Here is a 22,485-nt window from a genome sequence, read left to right on the forward strand (position 1 = left end):
AGAGACCAGGGTAAAGAAACTCATGGGTAAAGAAACTCTGATTCCATACCCTGAGAACAAGGATGGAGAACAGAATGAAGTGGAGGGGGCCTGTGAGAGGTCACAGCACACACACAGGTGTGTGCAGTTCAGACACTGATGGAGAGTCAAGCACACATGTCAACATATATTATTACATGCATGCATCTAATATGGATGTGGGTTCTAACAGATTGAGACAGACAGACATGTGTGCACGTGCACACACACACACACACACACACACTCACATACATACACACATGGGGATTACGATCATCCTGAGGAATCAACCTCAGAGAGATGACTCCTAGGAAGTGGCTTCTATAATTATCTTGATATATACCCTAGACTAAGTAAGGTCCCCCAGGATGCTTCTCTCCATCTTCCCCACCACCACCCTGATCTCTAAACAAACCCAGCAGCTATCAGGGAGAGAGAAGGCACAGAGGAAAGTAGGACAGGCCAAACAGGGAGGGGTGTCATGATCTGGGCTCATCTTCACTCCTCTCTGCTTTGCTCTCTACAGTTGCTATTCTTTTCATTTGCTTTCTGTAGCAACTTCTTTTCTTTACCGCTAAGCCATCTCTTCTAGTTTTTCAAGTTTTGGTACTCCCCTTATACCCTTGTCCCCCTTCTCTTTACCCTTGAAAGAGATAGCAGTAACCCCATACCTCAAGAGTACACCTGTGTGCCCTAAGGATATTTTTACATAATTCACTTTCTCTCAGGCCAGCTAGAGAAACCACGGAAAGTCTGGCATGAAATATCTCTCTCTCTCTCTCTCTCTCTCTCTCTCTCTCTCTCTCTCTCTCTCTCTCTCTCTCTCTTCTCCTTTTGCTCCTCCTCCCTCCATCTCTTTTCCTTCCTCTACTCTATATCCCCAGACAAAATAAGTAACCACCAGCTTCATAAAAGCAGTGTAGACTTTAATTCAGGTTGACAGGTGGGAAGAGAGCTAGGATTTGCTTCCAAGGGTGTCCAGATGAAAGGACTGTCTTGCTGGGAGAGGCAAGGAGGGCAAGCAAGTGCGAGTGGCCTGGTGGCAGAACAGGGCTAGGAGCAGGGGTGTAGCCACACAGTGTAATATTGCCAGGGCTTCTGCCAGGTGCACCAGCAGGTCCAGGGCCTGCTGGGCTGGACATGATGACAATGTCAAGAAGTTGGACCTTACTAAGGAGTCCAATACCCGAAGTACTCCATGAGGCCACCAGAAAATGAACCAGACACACAGGATATCTACCCAGGGACATGACCCCTTGCCCAATACCTTCTTTAGCCCCTTGGCTCCCAATAAACCCAGTGGCAACAAGATAAAGATAGCAAAACAGGCAGCAGTGTGCATAAACTGTAAAATGCCCCGTCTGAATGTCAGCGTGCAGAGTCCACTGGAAATGTCACTGGCTAGGGTGATGGGCAGCCCCAATAGGACTGCCACTACCCAAAGTCCCAGGGTGAGCCATAGGGTGAGGCCTGGGACCTGGCCTGCACCAAGTTTGGGGCCCAGGCAAGCACGGCAGCCTATCAGCAAAGCTTGGGCAAAGGCCGAACTATACCAGACCAAATGGGTCACGTGACACAGGTGGCTGTTGTGGACACCACTTAGGCCTGGTGCCAGGATGGGCACAGCAATGCTGAAGAGGATACTGCCCACAGCCAACTGTGCCAGGATTGGCCTGCCAGGACAGAGCTGCCAGTGAAAGAGAGGTCTGAGAAGAGCGAAGAGGATAGCTCCACTCGCTAGGATGCCCAGGACACTGGTGAGGCTATAGAAGGGCAGTGAGGACTTGTCCAGCAGGTTACAGGAGCGGCAGGGGGCAGCTGCTTCAAGTCCAGTGTAGTTATAGTCAGCTTCTCCATAGGAATTATTCCACTCATCTGAAAAGTCATCTCCAAAGGCAATGCTACTGAAGTTCTCATCAATAGGGGAGGAATCCACCTGGAGGACATCCCCAGAGGGGACAATCAGAGCATCTAGTTACCCCACTGAAGAGTCTCCCAGGAACTGAGGGGAAAGGGAAGGGGAAGAATAGAGGGGAAGCTGAGGTTGGAGAACAAGGGGGCTGGAGGAGTTGGATGCAGTGGGGATGGTAGAAAAGGACAACACATGGAGACTGAGGAGCCTGTGAAAGAGCAGAGTCACAGAACAGTACTGGAAAAGCAATGGGCAAGACTGGAGAGCAGGGGAAGTTTGGAGGGACAAGAGACTTGGGTGGAACTGACTAAAAGACAAATAAGGACAATAATGGGAAACCTAGGAGACTTGCATAAGAAGGAGAGAGGGAAAAAGAGGGAAGGGATAAGAAATGAGGAGGGAAGGAAAGTGGTATAAAGACAGAGGGGCACACAGAAGGGTAGTAGGGGCAGAGGTGGGGGCTGTGGGTTCCATCCCACACTCACCCGGTGCAGACAGTTCCCCATAACACTGCTGGGGTCAGGGCAGGCAGCGAGAAGGGCTGGGACAGTTCTGTCACTGGCTGTGGTTCCAAGATAAATGTCAGGGAGTAATGAAGGCCATCAGTTCTGGGCAGGGCCATGGGGTGGCACGGGGAGTACATTCAGGAAGTCTTTACCCCACGCCCACTGCTTGCCTAAGCCTCAGGCTCATGTGGGACACTGGCCCAAGGCTTCCTGTTTTGAGGTTGGATTCCGCTGGTGTGGTCCTGCACTCGGGAAAGGAAAAAGGTGGGGACCAAAAAGTGGGTATTTTCCAGAAGGTGGAAAGGGAAGCTGAGAAGCCAGAGGGCTTTCCAGCAAAGATTCTTTAAGCACAAGGAAGGAAGAAGGGGTCAGGGGTGAAGTATGAAACAGAGGTAGGAGACATGCTGGGAAGTTCGAGGGAAAGGCAATGGATGACTCACTGCTCCTTCACCCCCTTGAAGTTGATCCAAGGATAATTCAAAAGTCATGTGTTTAAGGGATGGGGTATTAGTGGTGCTTGTGGCTGGATGCATGAGATGGTGACAACCCAAGTGGCATATGTGTGAGGGTGGGGGGCTCTTTGTGTATCAGCCTGGGTACAAGAATGTGCTTATTTATCTATGTGTGTGGCTGTGTATCGTGTGCACATATCTGAGGCAAGTGTCTGGGTGTGGGTATTTCAGTGTGAGGGCTGGGGCGCAGCTGGTAAGAGGGCTGGGCGGTAGCATCATGAAGCAACCTTCAGGTAGTGACAGGGCATTTGCCTCATCAACTATAAGTGCAGTGAATGTATCTTCCCTGACAAGTTAGAGCAGGCTCTGGGGGACAATGGGATATTTTCAAATGGGCCTGTTGCTTCTGGGGTACTCTCTACTCTTACTTCTGTTGGGGACACAAAGGTTGGAACTGCTGCATTGACCTAACATCTCAATGTATAAACTGTATAAAGTTTCTTATATGGGGACAGCTGCTATTTCTCTGCAGCTGACAGACAGAAAGGGTGTCTACCCTGCAGGCGGAACCCCCTAAGTTGACAGGGTTGCTCTCTGGTAACCCTTTCCCCCCCGAGCTGCTGTCCCATGATCTCTGCTGTTTCGTCACCCCTTTCCCCGCATTTTATTTCCTCTGTTAGGGAGACTTAGTCTGGACGTTGGAAGGGATGAGTCATGTAGTATGTAGTGTCCAAGTCAGAATGGTGAATTAAAGAGGGCTACTTCATTTGTCCAAGAAAACATGTGGTGCTTTAACTCCAGTCCTGCCAAGAATCTCCTTTCTATTCACATAGGGGTGCCTGTAGGTAAAATAGGGAAGCCAAGTTGCAAAAGAATGGGGACTTTATAGAGACTGTCCCCTTTTCTCCCAGGACAGTAGCTCTAGCCTCAGGTTCAACATGAGGGGGGCTAGAAAATGAGTTTGGAGGGTCTGTTGACGCTGTCCTGGAATGATTTTGATAGTATCTTCACCTGCATTTCCTCCTTCTCCAGCACTGCCTAGGAGCAGTCAGTTGCCTCACCCCAAACTCTGGAAAGCAAGCGCCCAGCCAAAGGAAGTAGACACATCTCTCCCTTGGAGAGTTATATTGTTTCCATACAGAGATGCCCTTGGAAGGGTAGCCTGGTGAGGCACACATGACCCCTGGATGTACCAGGTGTAGGGGGTACCAGCAGAGCCATCCTTACACATGCATCCCCACAGGAGCAAGAACAGCAAGAAGGAGGCAGCCAAGCAACACGGTGATCCAGATATATTGAGGGTGCCCCTCTGAGATTAGCACAAGAGAGTTAGAAAGATTATAAAGATACACGATCCCCTTCCTGCTCCCTTCCCCACCCTTAGCCCACAGACAGACACACACAGCACAAGGACCCTTCACCCCCCGCCCCCCCGGCCCCCGGTACAAATATGGCTTCTGTGTAATATGGATAGAGTGGTTCAGCTCAAAGAGGAAAAGTCATTTTCCCAAAAGCGGGTGCTGGGAGACAGGAGCCCAAAAGGCCTGAGGCCCTAGGCTGTCTTGCTGCTGTAAGAGGAGGGGCCCTGGCTTAGATGGGCAGGGTTGCCTGTGATGCCCAGGGCCCTAACCAGTGGCTAGAAGATCCACAGCGGTATGACCTGAACTGAGGGGTTTGGGTCAGACCTGTTGGATACAGCTCCCTCTATGTTGCACTCCCCTGGGTTGTTAGAGCAGGGAAGACATGCTGGAGGAGGGACAGCAGTGCCAAGGAGCATCTTGGTTCTGAGACAGGGTAACAGGCTGGACAGGGTGGGTGAGCAACCTCATCTCCATGGCAACCAGCTTGGGCCACAAAGGAAAACAGAAAATCAAAAGCAGGGGTAGAGATGGGAAGGAGACATGTTTCACTCCTAGCCCTCAACTCACTGGGTACAGACTATGGGAAAATGAAACGGCAGTGGTCTTTCCAGGATCAGGGCCAGGGAGAGGCCTGAGGGATGCATAGCAAAGGCTGTGGCACTGACTCCATAGCTCTTAGAAGGGAGATTGAGGCAGGGTTTGATGCTCTATGTTTTAGGGTGAAGTGAGATGGGCAACTGAGCACAATGCATCCTAGGACTGTTTTCTCGATGACAGATGGACACTGGAGGTGGCATGGAAATTCAAGGATGGAGCAACCTCCCAGAGGAGGTTCAAAGCTGGTTAAGAATCCTCCACTTCCACAGCCCTCCATTACATGTCCCACAGCCCGCCCACCTGCCCAGGACCTGCCTCATTGCCTCTCATAGATATACACACACATACACATCCTCACACTCACAGAGTTCACATTATTCCCTTCCTTTGGGCAGGAAACAGCTCAGTGCAGTGAAACTCCTTTTAGTATCTTCATGGTTATGTCTGCCTGGCTGCTGGGGAAGGGAGGAAAACTAAGGGAAGGCTTAGGAACTGAGAGGGGCAAAGCAGCACAGTGTGGGAAGAGGAATTGCTGAGCAATGCCATAGGAGGAGTGGTTGCTGAGCAACAGTCCAGGGCTTGAGTGAGAGTGAGGGGACCCTGGGGAGGGAAGCAGGGGAAGCAGACACAGTTAGGCCCAGAGGAGCGCCACTGCCACAGCTGCCAGAACAAGGAGGGGCAGCCTTGCCTTGCTATCCTCAAGGGTGGTTCCTGTGAAAAGGGCCTGGCTTCATTCATCCTGGGGATCAAGGGGGGGATGGGGCCATCTCTGCCAACTTCCTCTCCAAATCTACTTCTGGCAGGGACTCACGTCCTCCCCATGTGGAAGCTCTGGGTCTCTGTGTGGTTGCATCCCATCTGCAGGTCACATCTCCTCAGGGACTCCCCCATTCACACCTTTCCTATCGTGGTGGAATGGGTGTCAGAGAGGCACCTGCATCTCTGTCCATAGTTCCAGGTGTGTGAATTCAGCTGAGGAAAGGCCACCTCTAGCTCCTGCTCACAACCTCCCCATTCCCAGAGAAGTCCAGGAAGCTGCTCTGCTGTAGAGGATGGGGGCCTGGTAAGAGCCCTTACCAAACCAGCTCTGCTCCTTTCCTGTCCTTACCCCGCCACCTTCATTCTCCTCCTAAAGCTCCAAGTTTTTTGCTTTCCTCACCCCAGGGCCCCTCCCCCTCCAGCCTAGAGACAGATTTGATTTGGGATTGTTACAAAAATAATAATAACCCAAATGCAGAGAAGCCACAGAAAGGGCTGAGGCAACCCTCCCTCCTCCCCACCCTCCTCCCTCCCCATTCCAAACCGAGTACAAAACTGCACCCAAAGCAGACATTCTGTACAGGGGGTGGGGAGTCTAGGGAGCAAGCAGGAGGGGCGGCCCCGGGGTCACTCTGTACAAGTCCGGGTTGGTGATGGCCCCAGCAGTCCCCATGGGGCCCCTGAGGGGCGCAGGAGGTGGGTGGTCACCCTAGATGAAATATTCCTTCTTGTCGTCCCCGCCCGACTGCCCGCCTTCCGCGTTGATGATGGCTGTGTCAGCATCTGGGGCATCGTCAGAACCTTTAGCCTCATGTGTCAGGTAGGTTCCTGGGGAGAGATAGGGACTCCTCTTTTCAAGTGCAGTTTCCAGACTTTGAAGCCCCGCTTGCCCACCTACCCATCCACACCTTGCTCCTCTCATTTTTCTCCTATTTAGAGCTTTCTTCTAGGGAGGAAGAAAGCCGCATACCTGACCTAACTTGTATTTTGCTGCCAATATCCATCACCTGACCACACCCTTATGAATTAATGAATCCTGCTTTTAATGAGAATTTCATTAATAACACAGGCAAAAAAATAATGGTGTGTGTGTATGTGTGTGTATATGGGTACATGTGTGTATACGAGGTCAATTAAGTTCACAAACTCATCCTAGAAAAAGTGCTACATACCTCATTGCTGAATATCACTACAGTCACCTTCAAAGTACTCCCCTTGGGAAGCTATGCACCAATGCCAGCGCCTAGTCCACCCTTCAAAACAATTTTGGAACTCTTTTTCTGGAATGGCCATCACAGCTGTCATTATATTACACTTGATATCCTGAATGTCATCAAAATGTCTTCCTTTCAATATTTCCTTTATATTTGGGTAAAGAAAGAAGTCACTTGGGGCTAGATCAGGTGAGTAGGGAGGGTGTTCCAATATAGTTATGTGTTTACTGGCTAAAAACTCCCTCACAGACAGGGCCATGTGAGCTGGAGCATGGTTGTGATGCAAAAGCCATGAATTATTGGCAAAAAGTTCAGGTCGTTTTCGTCTAACTTTTTCATGCAGCCCTTTCAGCACTTCCAAACAGTAAACATGGTTAACTGTTTTTCCAGTTGGTAAAAATTCATAATGAATATTCCCTCTGATATCAAAAAAGGTTAGCAACATCATTGCAACAAGTTTGTGAACTTCATTGTCAGACTGCATATGTGCATGTGTATATGAATATATGTGTATGAATGTGTGTGTGTCTGTGTATGTGTAGTGTATGTGTGTATGCATGTCTGTATGTGTGCCTATATGTGCATGTGTGCATGTGTATGTGTGCATGTAAGGTAGTGTTAGGGAAACTGCTATGTCAGCTCCATGTACAAGACAGTTGAGAGCTGGCTAATACTTGATCAGTTGGTGTAGTCCAGCTACTGGCTAGAAGTTATAACAGAAGGGGACATCTGAGAGGAAGGTGTGTGAGGAGAGGGTAGAAAGACATGGTGTGCATAAAGGAGAGGGGAGGAAAGAAAACAGATGTTGTGGGGACAAGGGGTGGGGAGGTCAAAGGCCAAGGAAAATAAGGCTAAACAAAAGGAAGAAAGTATAGGAAGAAATGGGAAGAAGATGCAGAGTTTCACAGTTCTCTGCTTATAGCAGAACACCCTGGCAGCAAAGCAGCATGGGAGCAGCAGCTGACTATGTGGGAAGTTTGATTTTACTGGATGATGACCAAGTAATGAGGTTTTCCATTATCACAAGGTTGGCTGCATTCTTTTTCAAACACTCCAAGGGGCTGACTGAGTCTCCAAAGGCCCTTCCTGCAGACAGCTCCTACCTGCCTGTCCCTAACCTAACTCCCTACCCACGCCCAAGTTCTCCTGCCGATTTTCTCGCAAATCTGACCTTTGTGCCGGATCAAGTAGTGGCCAAGGAAAATGAGCAGGATGAGCAGCAGAAAGACGACAAAAGCCACGATCCCGCCAATAATGGCATGGTAGGTGCTGGAGGATGAGGGCACCGGACTGGGGTCTGGAGGGAGGGGGAGTGCACACAGTCAGATCTGGGAAAAACCTTAATCTGATAGCATTTCTGACCTGGTCACAGATAATCTCACACAGCAGAGAACATGGACTAACATCAGGAGAATGGAGTGGCATCATTCAGCAAAGGGAATACGCCTTATTTTCTACCCAAGTTTCTTACACAGTGCATAGAACATAGTTATATTTAAATAAAATTGATGCATTCATGAATAAATATATAAATCTGTTCCCATTTAACCCTTTAAGTTGAGTTCATGGCATTGAAGTTTGTTCTTGGCCAAGTCAAAGATCATTGCTTTAACATTTAAATCATCTCTTGGTCTCTCTCTCTCTCTCTCTCTGTCTCTGTCTCTGTCTCTTTCTCTCTGTCTGTCTCTCTGTCTCTTTCTTTCCTCTTTTTCTCTCTCCCTGTCTGTCTCTATTTATGTCGCTATCTTTCTTTCTTCTGATTTCTGGGTTATCAGAGTATCCCTTCCCTATCCCCCATACTCACTTACTCTCCTGTCTGCTTGCTATTCTGAGCTGGCTTCTCTAGAGGGGCTACTCAACCTATTCTCAATCTATCCACCCATTGCCCTGAGATTACATAGAGGAGCAGAGAAAAACTGATGGATCCAAAAAGTAGGCACTTTGACAATACTTTACAAAAGATGATAGACTGTGACCCCTTTGATAAAGAACAGTGTTCCTTCTTGGCAGGGAGTTTAGAGTTCCAGCAAAACCCTAATCCTCTAGCAAGTCTCATTAGGAAGATCTGCAATCCATTTTCACTTCCCACCATCCAAAGGTTTATGGGAAGGACAAAGACTTCCTTCATAGAAGTCCCACTGTGCTTCCTCCAATGATGGCCAACATCTCTGCTATAGGATAGAGAATCTGTCCTCCCAAAGAAGCCTCTACTGAGGATTGATTCCCACAGCACAGATAGGTCAGGCATGCCAAGGACGGCACCAGCCATAGCAGAGTCCCAAATGCCTGAGAAGGCTCCACAGGCTCAGGATACAGTACTGATATGTCCAAAATTATACTCGCCATAGATATGACTCTCCTACCCATGGGAGAGCTATTGTTTTTCCATAGACTTGGCTTGAGTCTTGATACTTCACTGACTCCTTATATATTTTGTCTTTCCTTCCTTATGTCTCCTCAGGCTTAACTGGGCCAGCTTTTTAGTTCCTTGCCTGTCTGTACCTTATTTGAAAGAAAACATTTATGCTCTGTCTTTTAATGTTCTACTTAGGAGGGAGGGAGAGGATTGGCCTGGGGGCTCCATGATAATCATATCATGGTGGGGGTGTGATGGTAATAAGTTGGAGGAAGCAGAGTGAGGTTACCCACTGTCTTTCTCCCAGGGAGTATGTGAGACACAGTTCATATTAAAAATAAATCCTGGATAATTATTCCAGAGACTAGGGAGATGGAAATTCCCTAAAAAAAGATAGCTTTCCATGGCCAAAATGACCTCTGGGGTCATCCATGACAGGCCCCTTTCCATAGGTAGAAATCTATTTAATTTCATTCCAGGCAGGTGGGGATCAACACCGTGTTTCCCCGAAAATAAGACCGAGTCTTATTTTAATGTTTGCTCCAAAAGACACATTAGGGCTTATGTTCAGGGGATGTCATCCTGAAAAATCATGCTAGGGCTTATTTTCTGGTTAGGTCTTATTTTTGGGGAAACACAGTACTGCTTAGGATATTCCTGAAAGATGCAGTAACTTATTCTACCACCAGGCGTCAGCACTGGAAGCAGTTAGGTCAAACAGGACTGGCTTTCCTGTACAGAGCAAGGCAGATCAGCAAGAGGCCAATCATAAAGGAACAAGAACTTTCTCCCACTGCCAATCATCATCGGAGTTGGTCTGGAGAGATCTGGGGATACCGGACCTCAATGCATTGTCCTTGTTCCTGGCATCCTGCAGTAGCTTTGTTTCTTGTGCTGAGGCAGTTCCCACACCTGAGGTCTGCTCTGGATTTGGAATCACCCCATCCAGACACAATGGTCTCTTATCCCTGAGAGGCCTGGATGTTCTCCCTTTACTGCTTTAATGGGCATTGCACTCTGATGTTCAGGGAGACTCTGATGTTCCCCACCCCCACAATGCATTTCCTCTATTCTGAGGAAAGGCTTATAAGACTGCCATTGGGATCTTCAAAAATTTCTATAAAGGCACCTCTGTGCTAGCCTATCTCTTCTCCTGAAACTGGGTTTGGTAGTTGTACCTTTGGGAAGAACTTCAGAGAAGAAGCATCACCTAGCCCCTCTAGAAGATATGGCATCTGAGAAAAGCTTCTGACTAGTTCTCAGCATAGTACAAACTTATCTCCATTTCTGCCTGGACCCAGGTCTGCAGGACAGGAGATGAGCAGCAGGATGCATCTCATACTAGTCACAGGAGAAGCAACTCTGAGAACAGCCTATTGCAAAGGGCAATGCATCTACACCCATACTTGAGAGGCTCTGGGCCTCTAAACACAGAATTATTATGCTTGCTGCCAGGTGAGTGCAGGGATCGGAGGATGGTGTCACTGCTAAACAAAGTCTGACGGGAACCTTCCATTCTACTGGTCTTTCCTTATTGCACATTTCAGAGTGGATCTGAAGCCTGAGTGTTCAGGCCCTAGATAGGGGGCTGTTGTCCCTTTAGCCCACTTCCAAGCACCATCTGGGGGTGTTCTCAGGAGATAGACAAGAGTGCAAGATGAACAGAGAAAAGGGATGCTGGAGGTGGGCTCACCATTCACATTGAGAGTGTAGTAAGCCTTGTAGCTGCCCATGTTGCTGGTGGCTGTGCAGCCATAGGTGCCGCTGTCACTTTTGTTGAGGAATGGGAAGATCAGAGCGCTCTCCTGGGTTATCTTCAGGGGTGGCACACTACCCTCCTTCTCCCATAGGTACTGCTGGGGGCTGTTGAGGCAAAGAAATCCCAGGTGTTCAGGAGAAAGTAGCTCAGGTAGCTAAAGAGAGATTAAACACACACACACACACACACACACACACACACACACACACACACACACTGGGAGCAGGGAAGTCAAGGACTGTTTGATGCAAGTGCAAAAAGTTATAGGAGCCAGGGACACTGAGCCGCTCTGAGGCTTGGGGTTGAATTTTGGGAAACAAGAGATTTACTAATTTGTATCTTACTGTAACTTGGTTCCTTATGGGAACCTCAAGGAACCAGGGAGGGGTCCCTCCCCACTTCTGCTCTTTGCAGGAAAAATAAAGGATGGATGTTGTTAGACAGTGTCAGGGAAAATGAGAGGCTCATACAATACAGAGGAGATTGAAAGACTTTAAATGAAAATCACAATTTGAGAGTATGGAGCTGTATTAGAGGTCAGGAAATGGATCTTCTTACATGGGATTGCCACGACCCTCACAGTGTAGCAACAGCTTCTGGCCCTCACGGGGATGTGGAGGGTCTGGCCTAATCTTTGCCGTTGGTGTATCTGTGGAGAAGGAAATGATGTCAGTGCAAAATCCCACTTCCACAAAATCATCTAGTTATACATTACAGCTTCTACACCTAAATGCCTCAGCAGCCCAAGACGCCATAAACAAAGACCTTTCTCCCCTTACTTCTGTAAGCAAAGACCGCTATTATCATTGAATGTGTGGAGGACTCGTAGAGGTAGGGTTCCGGAAGGTCTGTCTTTGGTGAGGATCCAAGAGATGTCTTAACAGAGAGCTGAGAAGGGGTGTCACTGGTTCATCTGTGCCTAGCACACTGCCTAGCACATAAATGGGACTTAATACATATTGATGACAGAACAAATACACTTGAACTTGATAATTTATTGAGCTCTCAACCTCTGAATCCTCTGCTCTGCAAGGGAGCTTAAACTGGAAACAACACTTGAAAAAAAACATTTTTAGTGATCAGTTCAAAAAATGAAGTGAGAGCTTTGAAATAGCAAGAGATGAGGGTCATATTTTGGCTGCAAAAAGGCACTGACACGATATAGATCGGCTCTGTTAAGGAACAGTGGCATCTGCCACTGACCCCAAAAGGCTGTTGAGGAGGCTAGCTCCAGAAGGCCGTATAGAACAATACAACCAGATGCTGGTTTAGAACAACAGATAAAGAGGCTGAGCTTCTCCTAAGGATAGAGCCAACCTTAATAACCAGTTTAAGAAGGTGTTTCAGTCAAATCAAATAGGACAAAGAGAATCAGGCCAGGTAAGAGAATGGGTGTTCCTGGGCCCTACAGCCATAGAAACCTCTAGCACAGTACCTAGAGTATAGCAATTGTTGACTGAATACTGATCAGTTAGGCCAAAAAGCTCCCTGGAGAGTAACTGCCCAATGGTCTGGTACCTAACATAGAAATCTTTGTGGATCAGACTGGGGAGGGCCTTCATTAGCCCTGGCCGGGGACCAGTCTTAGGGGAAGAACCCCAAGCAAGACCAAGGGCCTTGCCCTCAGAACTTATAGCTATATAGAACTCTGAAGTTCACAAAGTGCTTTCATAGATATTGTTTCATTTATTCTCAGGAAAATTTAGTGAAGTAAGAAGAAACCACTAAGATCACATACTTTGGTGAAAGTAACACAGCTAGTAAGTAACTGCAGCTAGAATCCAGGTTGTTTGCTTCCAGATTGAGAGTCTGCTAACCACAAAGTGATGACACCCCAAACCTACCTCATGTTCGAGTTTCAGCAATGGGTTTAGCAACTGATTTAAATAGCACTGAATTTGGGCCTGGATCTTCCACAAAGAGATTAAGGGTGTTAATTATTTTAGAAAAACACCCAGCCTTTAGATAAGTTAGGACAAAAAATGCATTACTTCACAACTCTTTGTCTTCTGCCCTTGCACTTTATTATATTTTCTTTTCCCCTTGGTTCCTCCACTAAGAAAAATTATTTTTGAAAATATCCAAATTTCCTCAGGTGAGGAGGGAAATTCCTTGTCCTTACTCAAGACAGATTCCATAGAGGGATAAGAATCCTTGGAAAGGTTAGGAGTGGCCATTTTGGGTCAGAATCCCAAGAAAAATCATAAAGCTACAGCAGATAGGGGAGTACAGTAGGGAAAAGATCTGGAAATAATGATGCCAGAGAGACTGTGTTTCCTACCACCTGTATTTTCTTTAAACTATAGTGTGTTAGACTAAAAGAATAAGACTTAGTGATCCCCACGTTCATCTTCTCATTTAGCAAATAAAACACCAAGCTCAGTGGGGTAATTTTCTTAGCATCACACGGATAGTAAGTGGTGGAAGGTAGACTAGAACATGCATCTTCTAATTCTTGATTTGTTTTAGTTACCACTACAACTTACAAGCTAGCTGCATAACACTGACCTACCTTGGGGGTTGGTAAACTTACCCCTTGGAGCTACAAGCTACATGTTTTTGTGCATAACGTTTTATTGGAACACTGCCATATTAGTTTGTTTTACATATCATCTATGGCTACTTTCCTGCAACAACAGCAGAGGTAAGTAGTTGAGACAGAGACCATATGACCCCTAACGCTTAAAGTGTTTGCTTTTGGGCTCTTTACAGAAAACATTTGCTGACCCTTGGCTAATCCTGTCACCTCTTGTCTCATTTTGTTTTTACCTATCCACTCATGTGTGCCTGTTGCTTCACATATAGTTACTTGCACTTTCCTTTTCCCCACTCCCCATCTCATACCTGATCCGTCTTCACCCACAAGCCCATAACATACATAAAACTTCAATGCGTTGAGAGGAGGATCTGTCAGCTCCTTTTAGAGATTCATGGTTCACAGAGCATAGGATGTCTACTCCATCATCTTCCCGGGTAACCTGGAACATCACTGAGCTGCTCACGGTGAAGGTTTTACCATTGGGATCTTCCTGTATTTGGGTTGGTTCTCCTAGAGTGCAGAAACAGACACACATACATGCACACACACATAGATACAGAGTGAGCACTAACATACAGATATTGTGTGGGTCCCACTGTAGACATACAGATGGTGAGTCTCAACTTAGACAAACTTAGAAAGTTGTGAAATGGGTATGTACACACAAGGAGAATGTAGGCACCTGCATACATGCACACACACACACACACACACACACACACAGTATACACAGAATATCTGTCATTCCCACTTTTTCCTTCTATATCATACCTTATGTGCACATACACAGACATATGGACATTTTCCCCTCCCTCTCTCCTCTCCTCCCCTCAGCACCACCTCCTCCTGTAACCCCAAGGCAGAAGAAACTTACCAGGAAGCTCTTGCTCACCCTTCCTCCAGGTGAGCTGAGCTGCAGGTTTGCTCCCAGAAGACTGACAGTTTAGGATGATTGTCTCCTTTTCCCGTAATGATGACTTGTAGCCAGTGATTATGGGCTTCTGTGGGATTCCTACCATGCATAGGGGATGGCCAGGATATGAAGGAGAGGCCATGAGGTCACACTCAGCTCTCCCTGCTGAGATGGCCTCTGTGGGGGTCAAGATATTTGGGTTCTATTTTGATTTATGATGAGGAGAAGACTAGATATATTTCTCTTTGATCTCTTCCCTGAGGACCAGGAAGGAAGACCTTGGGGGGTGGGGGGAAGGTATGGTATTAGGGAGATAAACCATATCTGAGAAATGATACGTGAACTGACACCCCACAGCACAACTGGGTGGCCACAGAAATAGTGTGAAGCTCAGGGAAGCAAAGAAGGAAATTGAAATATAGGATGAAGTATAGGATGCTTACATGGAAGCGTGTAAGCAACTAGAGTACTCGACTTGAACATTATTATCATACATTACATGTACTTCTTTTGTTTCCCTCACACAATCATAGGAGGTAGTTGGAACAGACATCATCATCTTTCTGTTACTGGTTAAGGAATTCAACTTCATAGAGAGTAAGAAATTTGTCCCAGAATAAGTGGTAAGTAGAGGAGAAAGGATTAGAACTCAGTGCTCTTTGCATGTCATTCCGTAGCAAAGGAAATACAGGCTGAACTTTTCCAAAAGGCTTGGAGACTTGCCTGGCTCTAGGCTCCTTCAGGGACCCACCTAGGGAGATTTGTTTGCACGGAGCATGCTGTGGTGACACTGGGGTTTGGGAGCCTCACCAAGCACAGTGACGAGGGACTTGGCAGTTCTCACAGGCATAGTGAAGATGGAGCAGGTGTACTCGCCCTCGTCTGCCAGGGCCACATTGCTGATGCTAATGCTGAGCTCATGGGGTGTGGATTTAACCAGCTGAATCCGATTATCTCGAAGGGCTGGGGGGAAATTGGGAGAATTGGAAGCAAGGCTTTTACTGGCATCTTTCATATTTATCTTCAATCCCAGGTCAGCTTCTTTGGGATGATATGGGGCATGGGGGAAAATCTGCTCCTGAATTTGAGCAGTCTTTGGGTCATTCAGTCATTTTCCTGGGCCCTTGGGCACTGTAGCCAGAGAGATACTCAGAAAAGAAGGTTGGACCTCAAGGGCTTTCTCATCAGACACAACACTGATATCAGCTGTTTCTTACTGCTCCTTTGGGGTAAAGTCACCCCAGGACCCTATAAGACCTAGGTCAGAGACCCATGGCCTAGGTCAAGCTATGATACTGAAGTTTCTCTGAAACTAGCTGGGGAGCCCACGGCTTTTTGCTTCCTCAAATAGCATACCTTCATGCTTCTTAGCCTACAGGGACTACAGTCCCTGTTTCTGGACTACAGGGACATTTCCCCTCAGTGCTGCAGTCCCCTTCCCCAGCCCATGGTTGCCACAGAGAGAGATAACTCATGAGACTCTACCTCTCTTCTCCCCAAAGTAGAGAGTCTGCTGGGCAGGGTTAGACCACTGCAGGGATGAGTCCTCATGGTCTTTCACTTGGCACTTGAGGACCACGGTGCCACCAGCCACCACTGTCTCATCAGATGTCCAGGGCTGACTGTCTGCAGGAGTAGAATACAGTTAGTTGCCTGAGTAAACCCTAGCCCCTCTACCCATTTCTGGACCAAGGTCCACCTCATCTAATTAAGACCATCCAAGGTCGAGGTCTCTGTTTTTTAAGACATCACAGAGGAAGAAATAGGGGGAAGGAATAGAGGTGGTGGGGACCTTATTTCTTCTTGCTTTGAATACACAGAAAAACTGTTACTTGTTGAATGTTTGCTGAATGAACTGACAGGGCCACAAACACTTAGAGGAATAAAGGCACTCCAAATCTACACATATCACTCCACATGTGTCTTTTCTGATAGAGTTCTACCATTCACCTTTGAAAACACACATACGCATCTGTCATTCTATGTTTTGCCTTTCTGCCACCATCTGCGTATAAAAGCAAGAACAGAAGAAGCAGCTGTGACTAATAATCCCAGAACTAAAAGTGAGGGAAAGGCCAGGCCAGCCCTTGGATTGCACATTTATTTACATAAGAGGTAACTGATAAAACTTCAAAACAAACAAGAAAGATTTTTTTAAACCTGAAACATTTTGACATGGAAGTTTCAATTCCTCCAATGGTAACTTCCTTTCATTCATCAGCTGCCTTAACATATTGCTTTCAGTATTAGTACTATGTGCCTCCCAACACACAAACCCCAATCACCATCTTGGTGTTAAAGAGCAGAGGATTCAAGTTTTCCTTTCAATGTGATGGAAATAAGTTTTCTAATCCCTCTCTCCTTAGTCAAGTTAAACTAAAACAGAACAAATAAGGTATATGGATGAGCCATTTGAATTCCAAACTGCCTTCTAGTCAGGCATAGCTGTGAGCTCCTTGGACTATGTGACACTTGTTTCCTCTATTTTTCCAAAAGCAGCTATTGATTCCCAATTTTGAGTCCCTCATCTTCAGGACTGACTTTCTGTAACCCAATAGCACTGACCTTCACAGAACTAAAAATAACACCTTGCATCTGTGATTCTGAAATACCCAGAATATTTCTTCTATGGCAGTAAATTACTTAACTAGTATTATTCTTCTCTGAATAGGAAACCAAGAAACACACTTCTTAATTCCATAATTGAATAATTTAGATGATCTCCATGTTCCTTATGGCACCGACCTTACTCCTGTCCTGTCTGCTTATTTTTTCTTTCTTGATCACCACAGTTCCATTTCCAAGAAACATACAATGAGTACTCCTGGCAGAGGAAGTGCCCTGAGGAGTGAAGGTGGCATGTGCTGGAATTGATACCAAGCACCAGTGCTTCAGGGTGGCTGTCTCCAAATAGAAGCACAAAGTCCGGCTACTCATTTTAGTGTTTAGAATCATAAAAATTAGAACTGAAGAGGACCTTAGGGATCATGGAATCCTATTCCCTTATTTTACAGATGTAGACAATGAGGCAATGGAGGTGAAGTGATTGCCTAAGATCATTCTATTTATCAGTGATGCTAGTTAGGGCTAGAACTTTATTCTTCTGACTCTCAAAGCAGTGCTTTTTCATTGGAATGCCCTCAAATAATCACCTAACTTGAGAATTAAAACTATGATTTTGAGATTAGTGAGCCACAGACTGAACTGGCTGCATAAATTTGGGAGTGACATATTCTTTAAATATCTCAATGAAAGGTTTGGGAAGCCTTTCATTTACTACTAGCTATAACACCAATTTTTGACTAGTAATTCCATTGTCCCCAGTTCTTTATGAAGATTTCTACCTTGACTATGTTTTCCAGAAATTATTTATTCTAAGTAAAACACTCCTCCTGGAATCATTTTATTTTGGGGGGGAAAAAGGTGTAGAGGATACAGAGGTAAGGGAGTAAGGGAATACTGGAGTAAGGGAAGAAGGAGTGGGTGCTAGAGACAGTGGTGGTATAGAACTAAGAACTACAATGTCAGATGGAAAGGAGGAAAAGTTGTGTGGCAATGAGGGGAGTGAGAACACAGGGTGAAGGCCACATGAATGGGACGTGATGTGAGGATGGTTGAGGGCATTGAGGGACACTGAGATGAGAGGGCCTGGATTCTCACCTTGACTGGCCAGCATGTCAGGGCTGCTCCAGACTGTGGAGCTGATGGCCTCGTCGAGTGAAGCCAGAGTTCCCAGCTCCAAATCCTGCTCCTGCCAGTAGCCTGGGGAGAGAATCTCCATCAAGGAAGAGCCCTACATATATACTGCTGCAGTTTCGGATCTATACTTTCATTTTTGGGGGTGCGGTAAGAGATTGGCCCCTATGAACAGTATGTTCACCAGGATACCCAAGAGAAGATGGATTTCTCACAAAGGAAAGAGATTAACTAGAGTCCTGAAAAAGGAAGTGAACTCTTTCTCCAAATGGGCGAATTAAAGGAGGATAAGTTTTATCAGTCAATCATATAATGTTATAGCCAAAAGAGGTCTTAGAGGTCATGTGGTTTAGTACTCCTACATCATAAGTAGGTGAGGACAATGAAGTCCATAGAGGTTAATCGTGACTTGGTGAAGGTCACTACAGAGAAAATGAAAAATAACCAAAGACCTTTCATTCTTTACCCAGGATTCTTTCTGCTACACCATATTATCTACTAAAATAATGACAGGTTTAATAATTAGTAAATACTTTCACATTAATCCTTTTAATAAACCTGTAAAATCAGTACTCTGGTATTATCATTACTACTTTGCAGTGTGGAAACAGAATAAGTGACTTGCCCAAGGTCATACAAATAGAAGAAGAAAGACTGGAAATTAAACGCCTGATCCAAATCCGAAGCTCCATTTATTTCAGGTAAGACCATACCACTGAAGACAGACAAAACAGGGCTGAAGTTACCTCCACACCTTCCTAGATTGTTACTTTCTATTGAAAACTCCAATTCTCAAGTTTTCCTCCTCCACCCTCAGTCCAATTGCCCACTTTATACCGTGTTTTCCCGAAAATAAGACCTAGCCAGACAATCAGCACTAATGCATCTTTTGGAGCAAAAATTAATATAAGACCCGGTCTTGTTTTACTATAAGACCGGGTCTTATGTAATATAAGGCCCGGTCTTATATTAAGTTTTGCTCCAAAAGACGCATTAGAGCTGATTGTCTGGCTAGGTCTTATTTTCCGGGAAACAGGTATCACTGACTCTGCTCCCTCCTCTTCCTAGAGGGTAGCCTCTAAACCCTTTTGTGAAGTACTATATAGTGTCAAGGGCCTATTTTCCCAATTCAACTTAAAGAGGCGGAAGGACAAAGAAACAGGCCTAGGGACTCTTTTCAGGGTCTCCCGCCATAAGCCCAGAAGTAGCCAATCACGTGCACAAAATTCAGTGAGGTCATCTGCTGCTGAGGAAAGTCCAAGCTGCTACCCGTCCTGCCCAGAGCCTGGGCATAACTTTAATTGTCCCAGCGTGCTTGCTCTGGAGAACCCGCGGGGAAGGGTGGATGGGAGAGGAAAGAACGGGAAGGGGGCGCTGGGCCAGAGGCGGTGGTGGGGGATACGAGGTGATGGGGGTGCGAGACTAAAAAGAGAAGTGGAACTTGGGCTTCGGGTCCTGGAGAAGAAAGGGGATAAGGGAGAGAATTGCCTAATCAGAAGGGAAAGAGAGGAGAGGGCAGAGGGAGAGTGAGGGCAAAGGGAACGGGGAAGGAAAGAGAGGGGGGAAGGAAGGGAGAGTAAGAGAGAGTCCTTGCTTCTTGGATAGGGCTCTAAGAGATAGCTTCAGGGGTTCACAGGCCTCCATGGAGACGCCCCTCTGCGCCGCCCTCCTCCACCGTTCTTTACAGACATGTTCTGGGAGATTTCAGAAATTACTGTTCTCAAACAGAAGACCTAATGCCCAAATGGGAGGAGCAGTAAAGCAGAGAAAACAGAAAGTATGTACCAGGTAGAAAGAAGTAGGCAGAAAGAGGACAAGGAAAGTGTTGATGAAAAGAGGCAACAAAGGTGAGGAAAAGAGAAGGAAATGCGACCAGGGAGAAGACCAGGGCTCTCCCATCCAGCAGAGACCCTCCCTGGGTGCCAGGCTCTCACCCTGCTGCCTTCTGTGGACCTCAAGGATTGAGGCAACCTGAAGTTGGTGAGTGTTTCATATTATTTTCCAGGTTGTGTATTTGTGGGCGCGCTGCTTCAACACACAGTAGGAAGCCAAAATGGTTGTGCTAAAGATTGAGATGGTGGAGGGACAGGGAGAAGAAGCCAGGGTTAGTGCTCAGCCCACGGTAAGCACTAATAGGCCTTTGCTCAAATGAACAGAGGAAATAGCCATCTCATACCTTAGAATATGACGTTGAGTTTGCAGAGTGTATTTTAACCATGAATTCACTGAATGTCAAAACAACCTTGAGAGATAGTAGGCAGCCAGATAATTGGGTTTTAGAGATGAGGTTTAGAGAGGTTCAGGGACTTACCTAAAGGCACACAAATAGCACACCTCTCAAGGATCCTCTTTCCTCTGTGTTGATGCTGTCAAAGCTTTTTCAACAGCTCCTTTTACTTATAGCTTTTCAGCTCATTTACATGTTTGGTTATTGGTCTCCTCATCTATACCTTGAGTCTGTTTATCTTTAGCACTTAGACCATAGTGGACTCAGTACAATTTAATTGGTCTGGTAATTCATTCAGTTGCTATTGGCACTATGCTATGCCTAGTCCTAATCAGGCAGAGTGTATATTCTGTCTAACAGCATGGATTTAGTCTTCACTCTCCTTTCATCTGTGCTTTCTTTCTGCATTCTAAATTCAGTTCTCCTTGCTTACATTCCTTTCATCCCTTCCCTCCTCCTGCATTTTGCTGGCATTTTCTTTTTCTGCGTAGGATAAATAAGTGAAATAATTGTAGGTCATTCAAACCAATTTGAATTATTCAGATGAGGGGGACTGATAATAAATAATCTGTAATAAATGGCATATTTGAAATATGCTTGATATATTGTCTGCAGGCTTACAGGGAACTTGGTCTGGTTTGTAGTATTTTAAGAAACAGCTTAAGAGGTAGCTGGGTCCCCGCCCCCCCAGGGATGGCATTTCTCTCTCTAATTTTGAGAAGTACTTAAGTTTTCTTGTTGTTTTTATAAAATTGTACAATTGTAATAATAAATTCTGAATGGCTACTGCCCTGGGAGAGGATGAGTGATTAAAATATTGTTAACAGGAACATGGATAAGTAGAAGAAATCATTACCTGGGTTGTGAAAGGACAGAGCCTTCTTTGGATTTATATCATGCCAATCATTTATGACATCAGCAAAATTCCCTCAGTGGATTCAGATTGGAAAGGAATATGAGAGTACTCTGAAATGCTGGCATGAACTTTGAAGTGGAAATAGTGAAAATTCTGCTCTGGCAGGGTCGTTGGAAGGAAATGCAGACATTGAGACCACAGAACCATTAGAGCGGGGAGGCCCCTCATATAGAAAAATAGATGAAGAGACCTCTGGTCATATAGGTCATATTGTTTCCCTGCTCAGAAACCTTCACTGACTTCACACTGTCTGCAGATCATATCCAGATTTGTTAGCCTGGCCTGCTAGATCCTGTAAACTCTGATGCCAGCATGCCTTTCAGCTTTCTTTTCTTTACTTCACTCACCTGATATCCCAGACATATGACTCTCTTTGGAATTCTTTCTATAACCCCTTTGCTTTCTTGCATATATTACCTTTCCTACAATAACTGTTGATAATACCCTTCGCCCATCTTCACGTGTCTAAGCCTTACCCATCCTTAAAGCCTACTTTTTGTGCAGCTTCTTCAAGAAATCTTCCCTGATTGTCCCAGGTGAAAATAATTTCTCATCTCTTTGAGTTAGAACAGTTTATCAGCTTTCCTTAAATTATGCATTACTATCTATTTTGTACTGCAAGTTTGGCTTCCCTCCAAAATTATACAGATCCTGCAGGTAGGGTTGAAATCTGATTAATTTTTTTATCCAATACTGGCCCTAATTTAATAATGAAACACAGATGCTGTGCATCTTCTACTATGAGAACTAGGCTCAACATTTGCCAGTGCAGAGGAACTAGCAAACAAAACAGGATAAGAACAAATAAATAGGCCAAAGAAGAGAGTCGCCCATCCAGAGGCTGAAGCTCTAGATGTCTACAAGAGGTGGAAATCGATATTTATCGATCACCTTCTGTGTGTCAAGATACAAGTTAGGTGCTCTATATTCATTATTCCAGAACAACCCTTTTAACAGGTATTATTATGCACATGTTAAGTAAGAATGAGTTAACTAAGACTCAGGGAAGTTAAGTAACTCATCCATATGATGGGATTCAATAAGTGTTGAGATGGGACAGGCTTTAAACTTAGATCTCTCTGACCGTGAAGCTCAGCCTTTCTGCACATCTTCACTACAATGCCTCCCTTTGCAGAACATGTATTTTGTGTGCGTGGTGCTAGAGCAGGGGTTAGAGGAGGAAGAGTCCTTTCTGCATCACTGGCCAGGGTTGGCTCACCTGAACAACACTCACCTGAATATGATTAAAAAAGAAAA

The 22,485-nt window shown here is 45.8% G+C and overlaps 2 protein-coding genes across 6 annotated transcripts in view; both read right to left on the reverse strand.

Moving 5' to 3' along the window:
* Positions 1 to 926: 926 nt before the first annotated feature.
* On the reverse strand, positions 927 to 3,842 carry ACKR1 (atypical chemokine receptor 1 (Duffy blood group)). Its single transcript, XM_033093618.1, is given in 4 exon segments — positions 927 to 1,957; positions 2,419 to 2,478; positions 2,481 to 2,516; positions 2,519 to 3,842. Coding segments are annotated over 4 exon segments (1,095 nt in total). The 5' UTR covers positions 2,537 to 3,842; the 3' UTR covers positions 927 to 976.
* A 159-nt stretch (positions 3,843 to 4,001) lies between these two features.
* The window catches only part of CADM3 (cell adhesion molecule 3), a 32,507-nt gene continuing 14,023 nt past the window's right edge, over positions 4,002 to 22,485 (reverse strand). For 2 of the 5 annotated variants that reach the window (XM_033093612.1, XM_033093613.1), the window contains 9 exons: positions 18,050 to 18,151; positions 15,875 to 16,015; positions 15,200 to 15,352; positions 14,351 to 14,488; positions 13,816 to 13,986; positions 11,496 to 11,586; positions 10,872 to 11,041; positions 7,994 to 8,119; positions 4,002 to 6,436 (listed from right to left, as the gene is read on the reverse strand). In XM_033093612.1, the coding sequence (XP_032949503.1) occupies positions 6,318 to 6,436; positions 7,994 to 8,119; positions 10,872 to 11,041; positions 11,496 to 11,586; positions 13,816 to 13,986; positions 14,351 to 14,488; positions 15,200 to 15,352; positions 15,875 to 16,015; positions 18,050 to 18,151 (1,211 nt within the window). In that variant the 3' untranslated portion in view covers positions 4,002 to 6,317. The remainder of the gene's footprint in view (positions 6,437 to 7,993; positions 8,120 to 10,871; positions 11,042 to 11,495; positions 11,587 to 13,815; positions 13,987 to 14,350; positions 14,489 to 15,199; positions 15,353 to 15,874; positions 16,016 to 18,049; positions 18,152 to 22,485) is intronic. The other 3 variants (XM_033093617.1, XM_033093616.1, XM_033093614.1) reach the window with 3 other exon arrangements.

Source organism: Rhinolophus ferrumequinum, chromosome 22 (assembly GCF_004115265.2).
Source record: "Rhinolophus ferrumequinum isolate MPI-CBG mRhiFer1 chromosome 22, mRhiFer1_v1.p, whole genome shotgun sequence".
NCBI classification, from domain to species: domain Eukaryota; kingdom Metazoa; phylum Chordata; class Mammalia; order Chiroptera; family Rhinolophidae; genus Rhinolophus; species Rhinolophus ferrumequinum.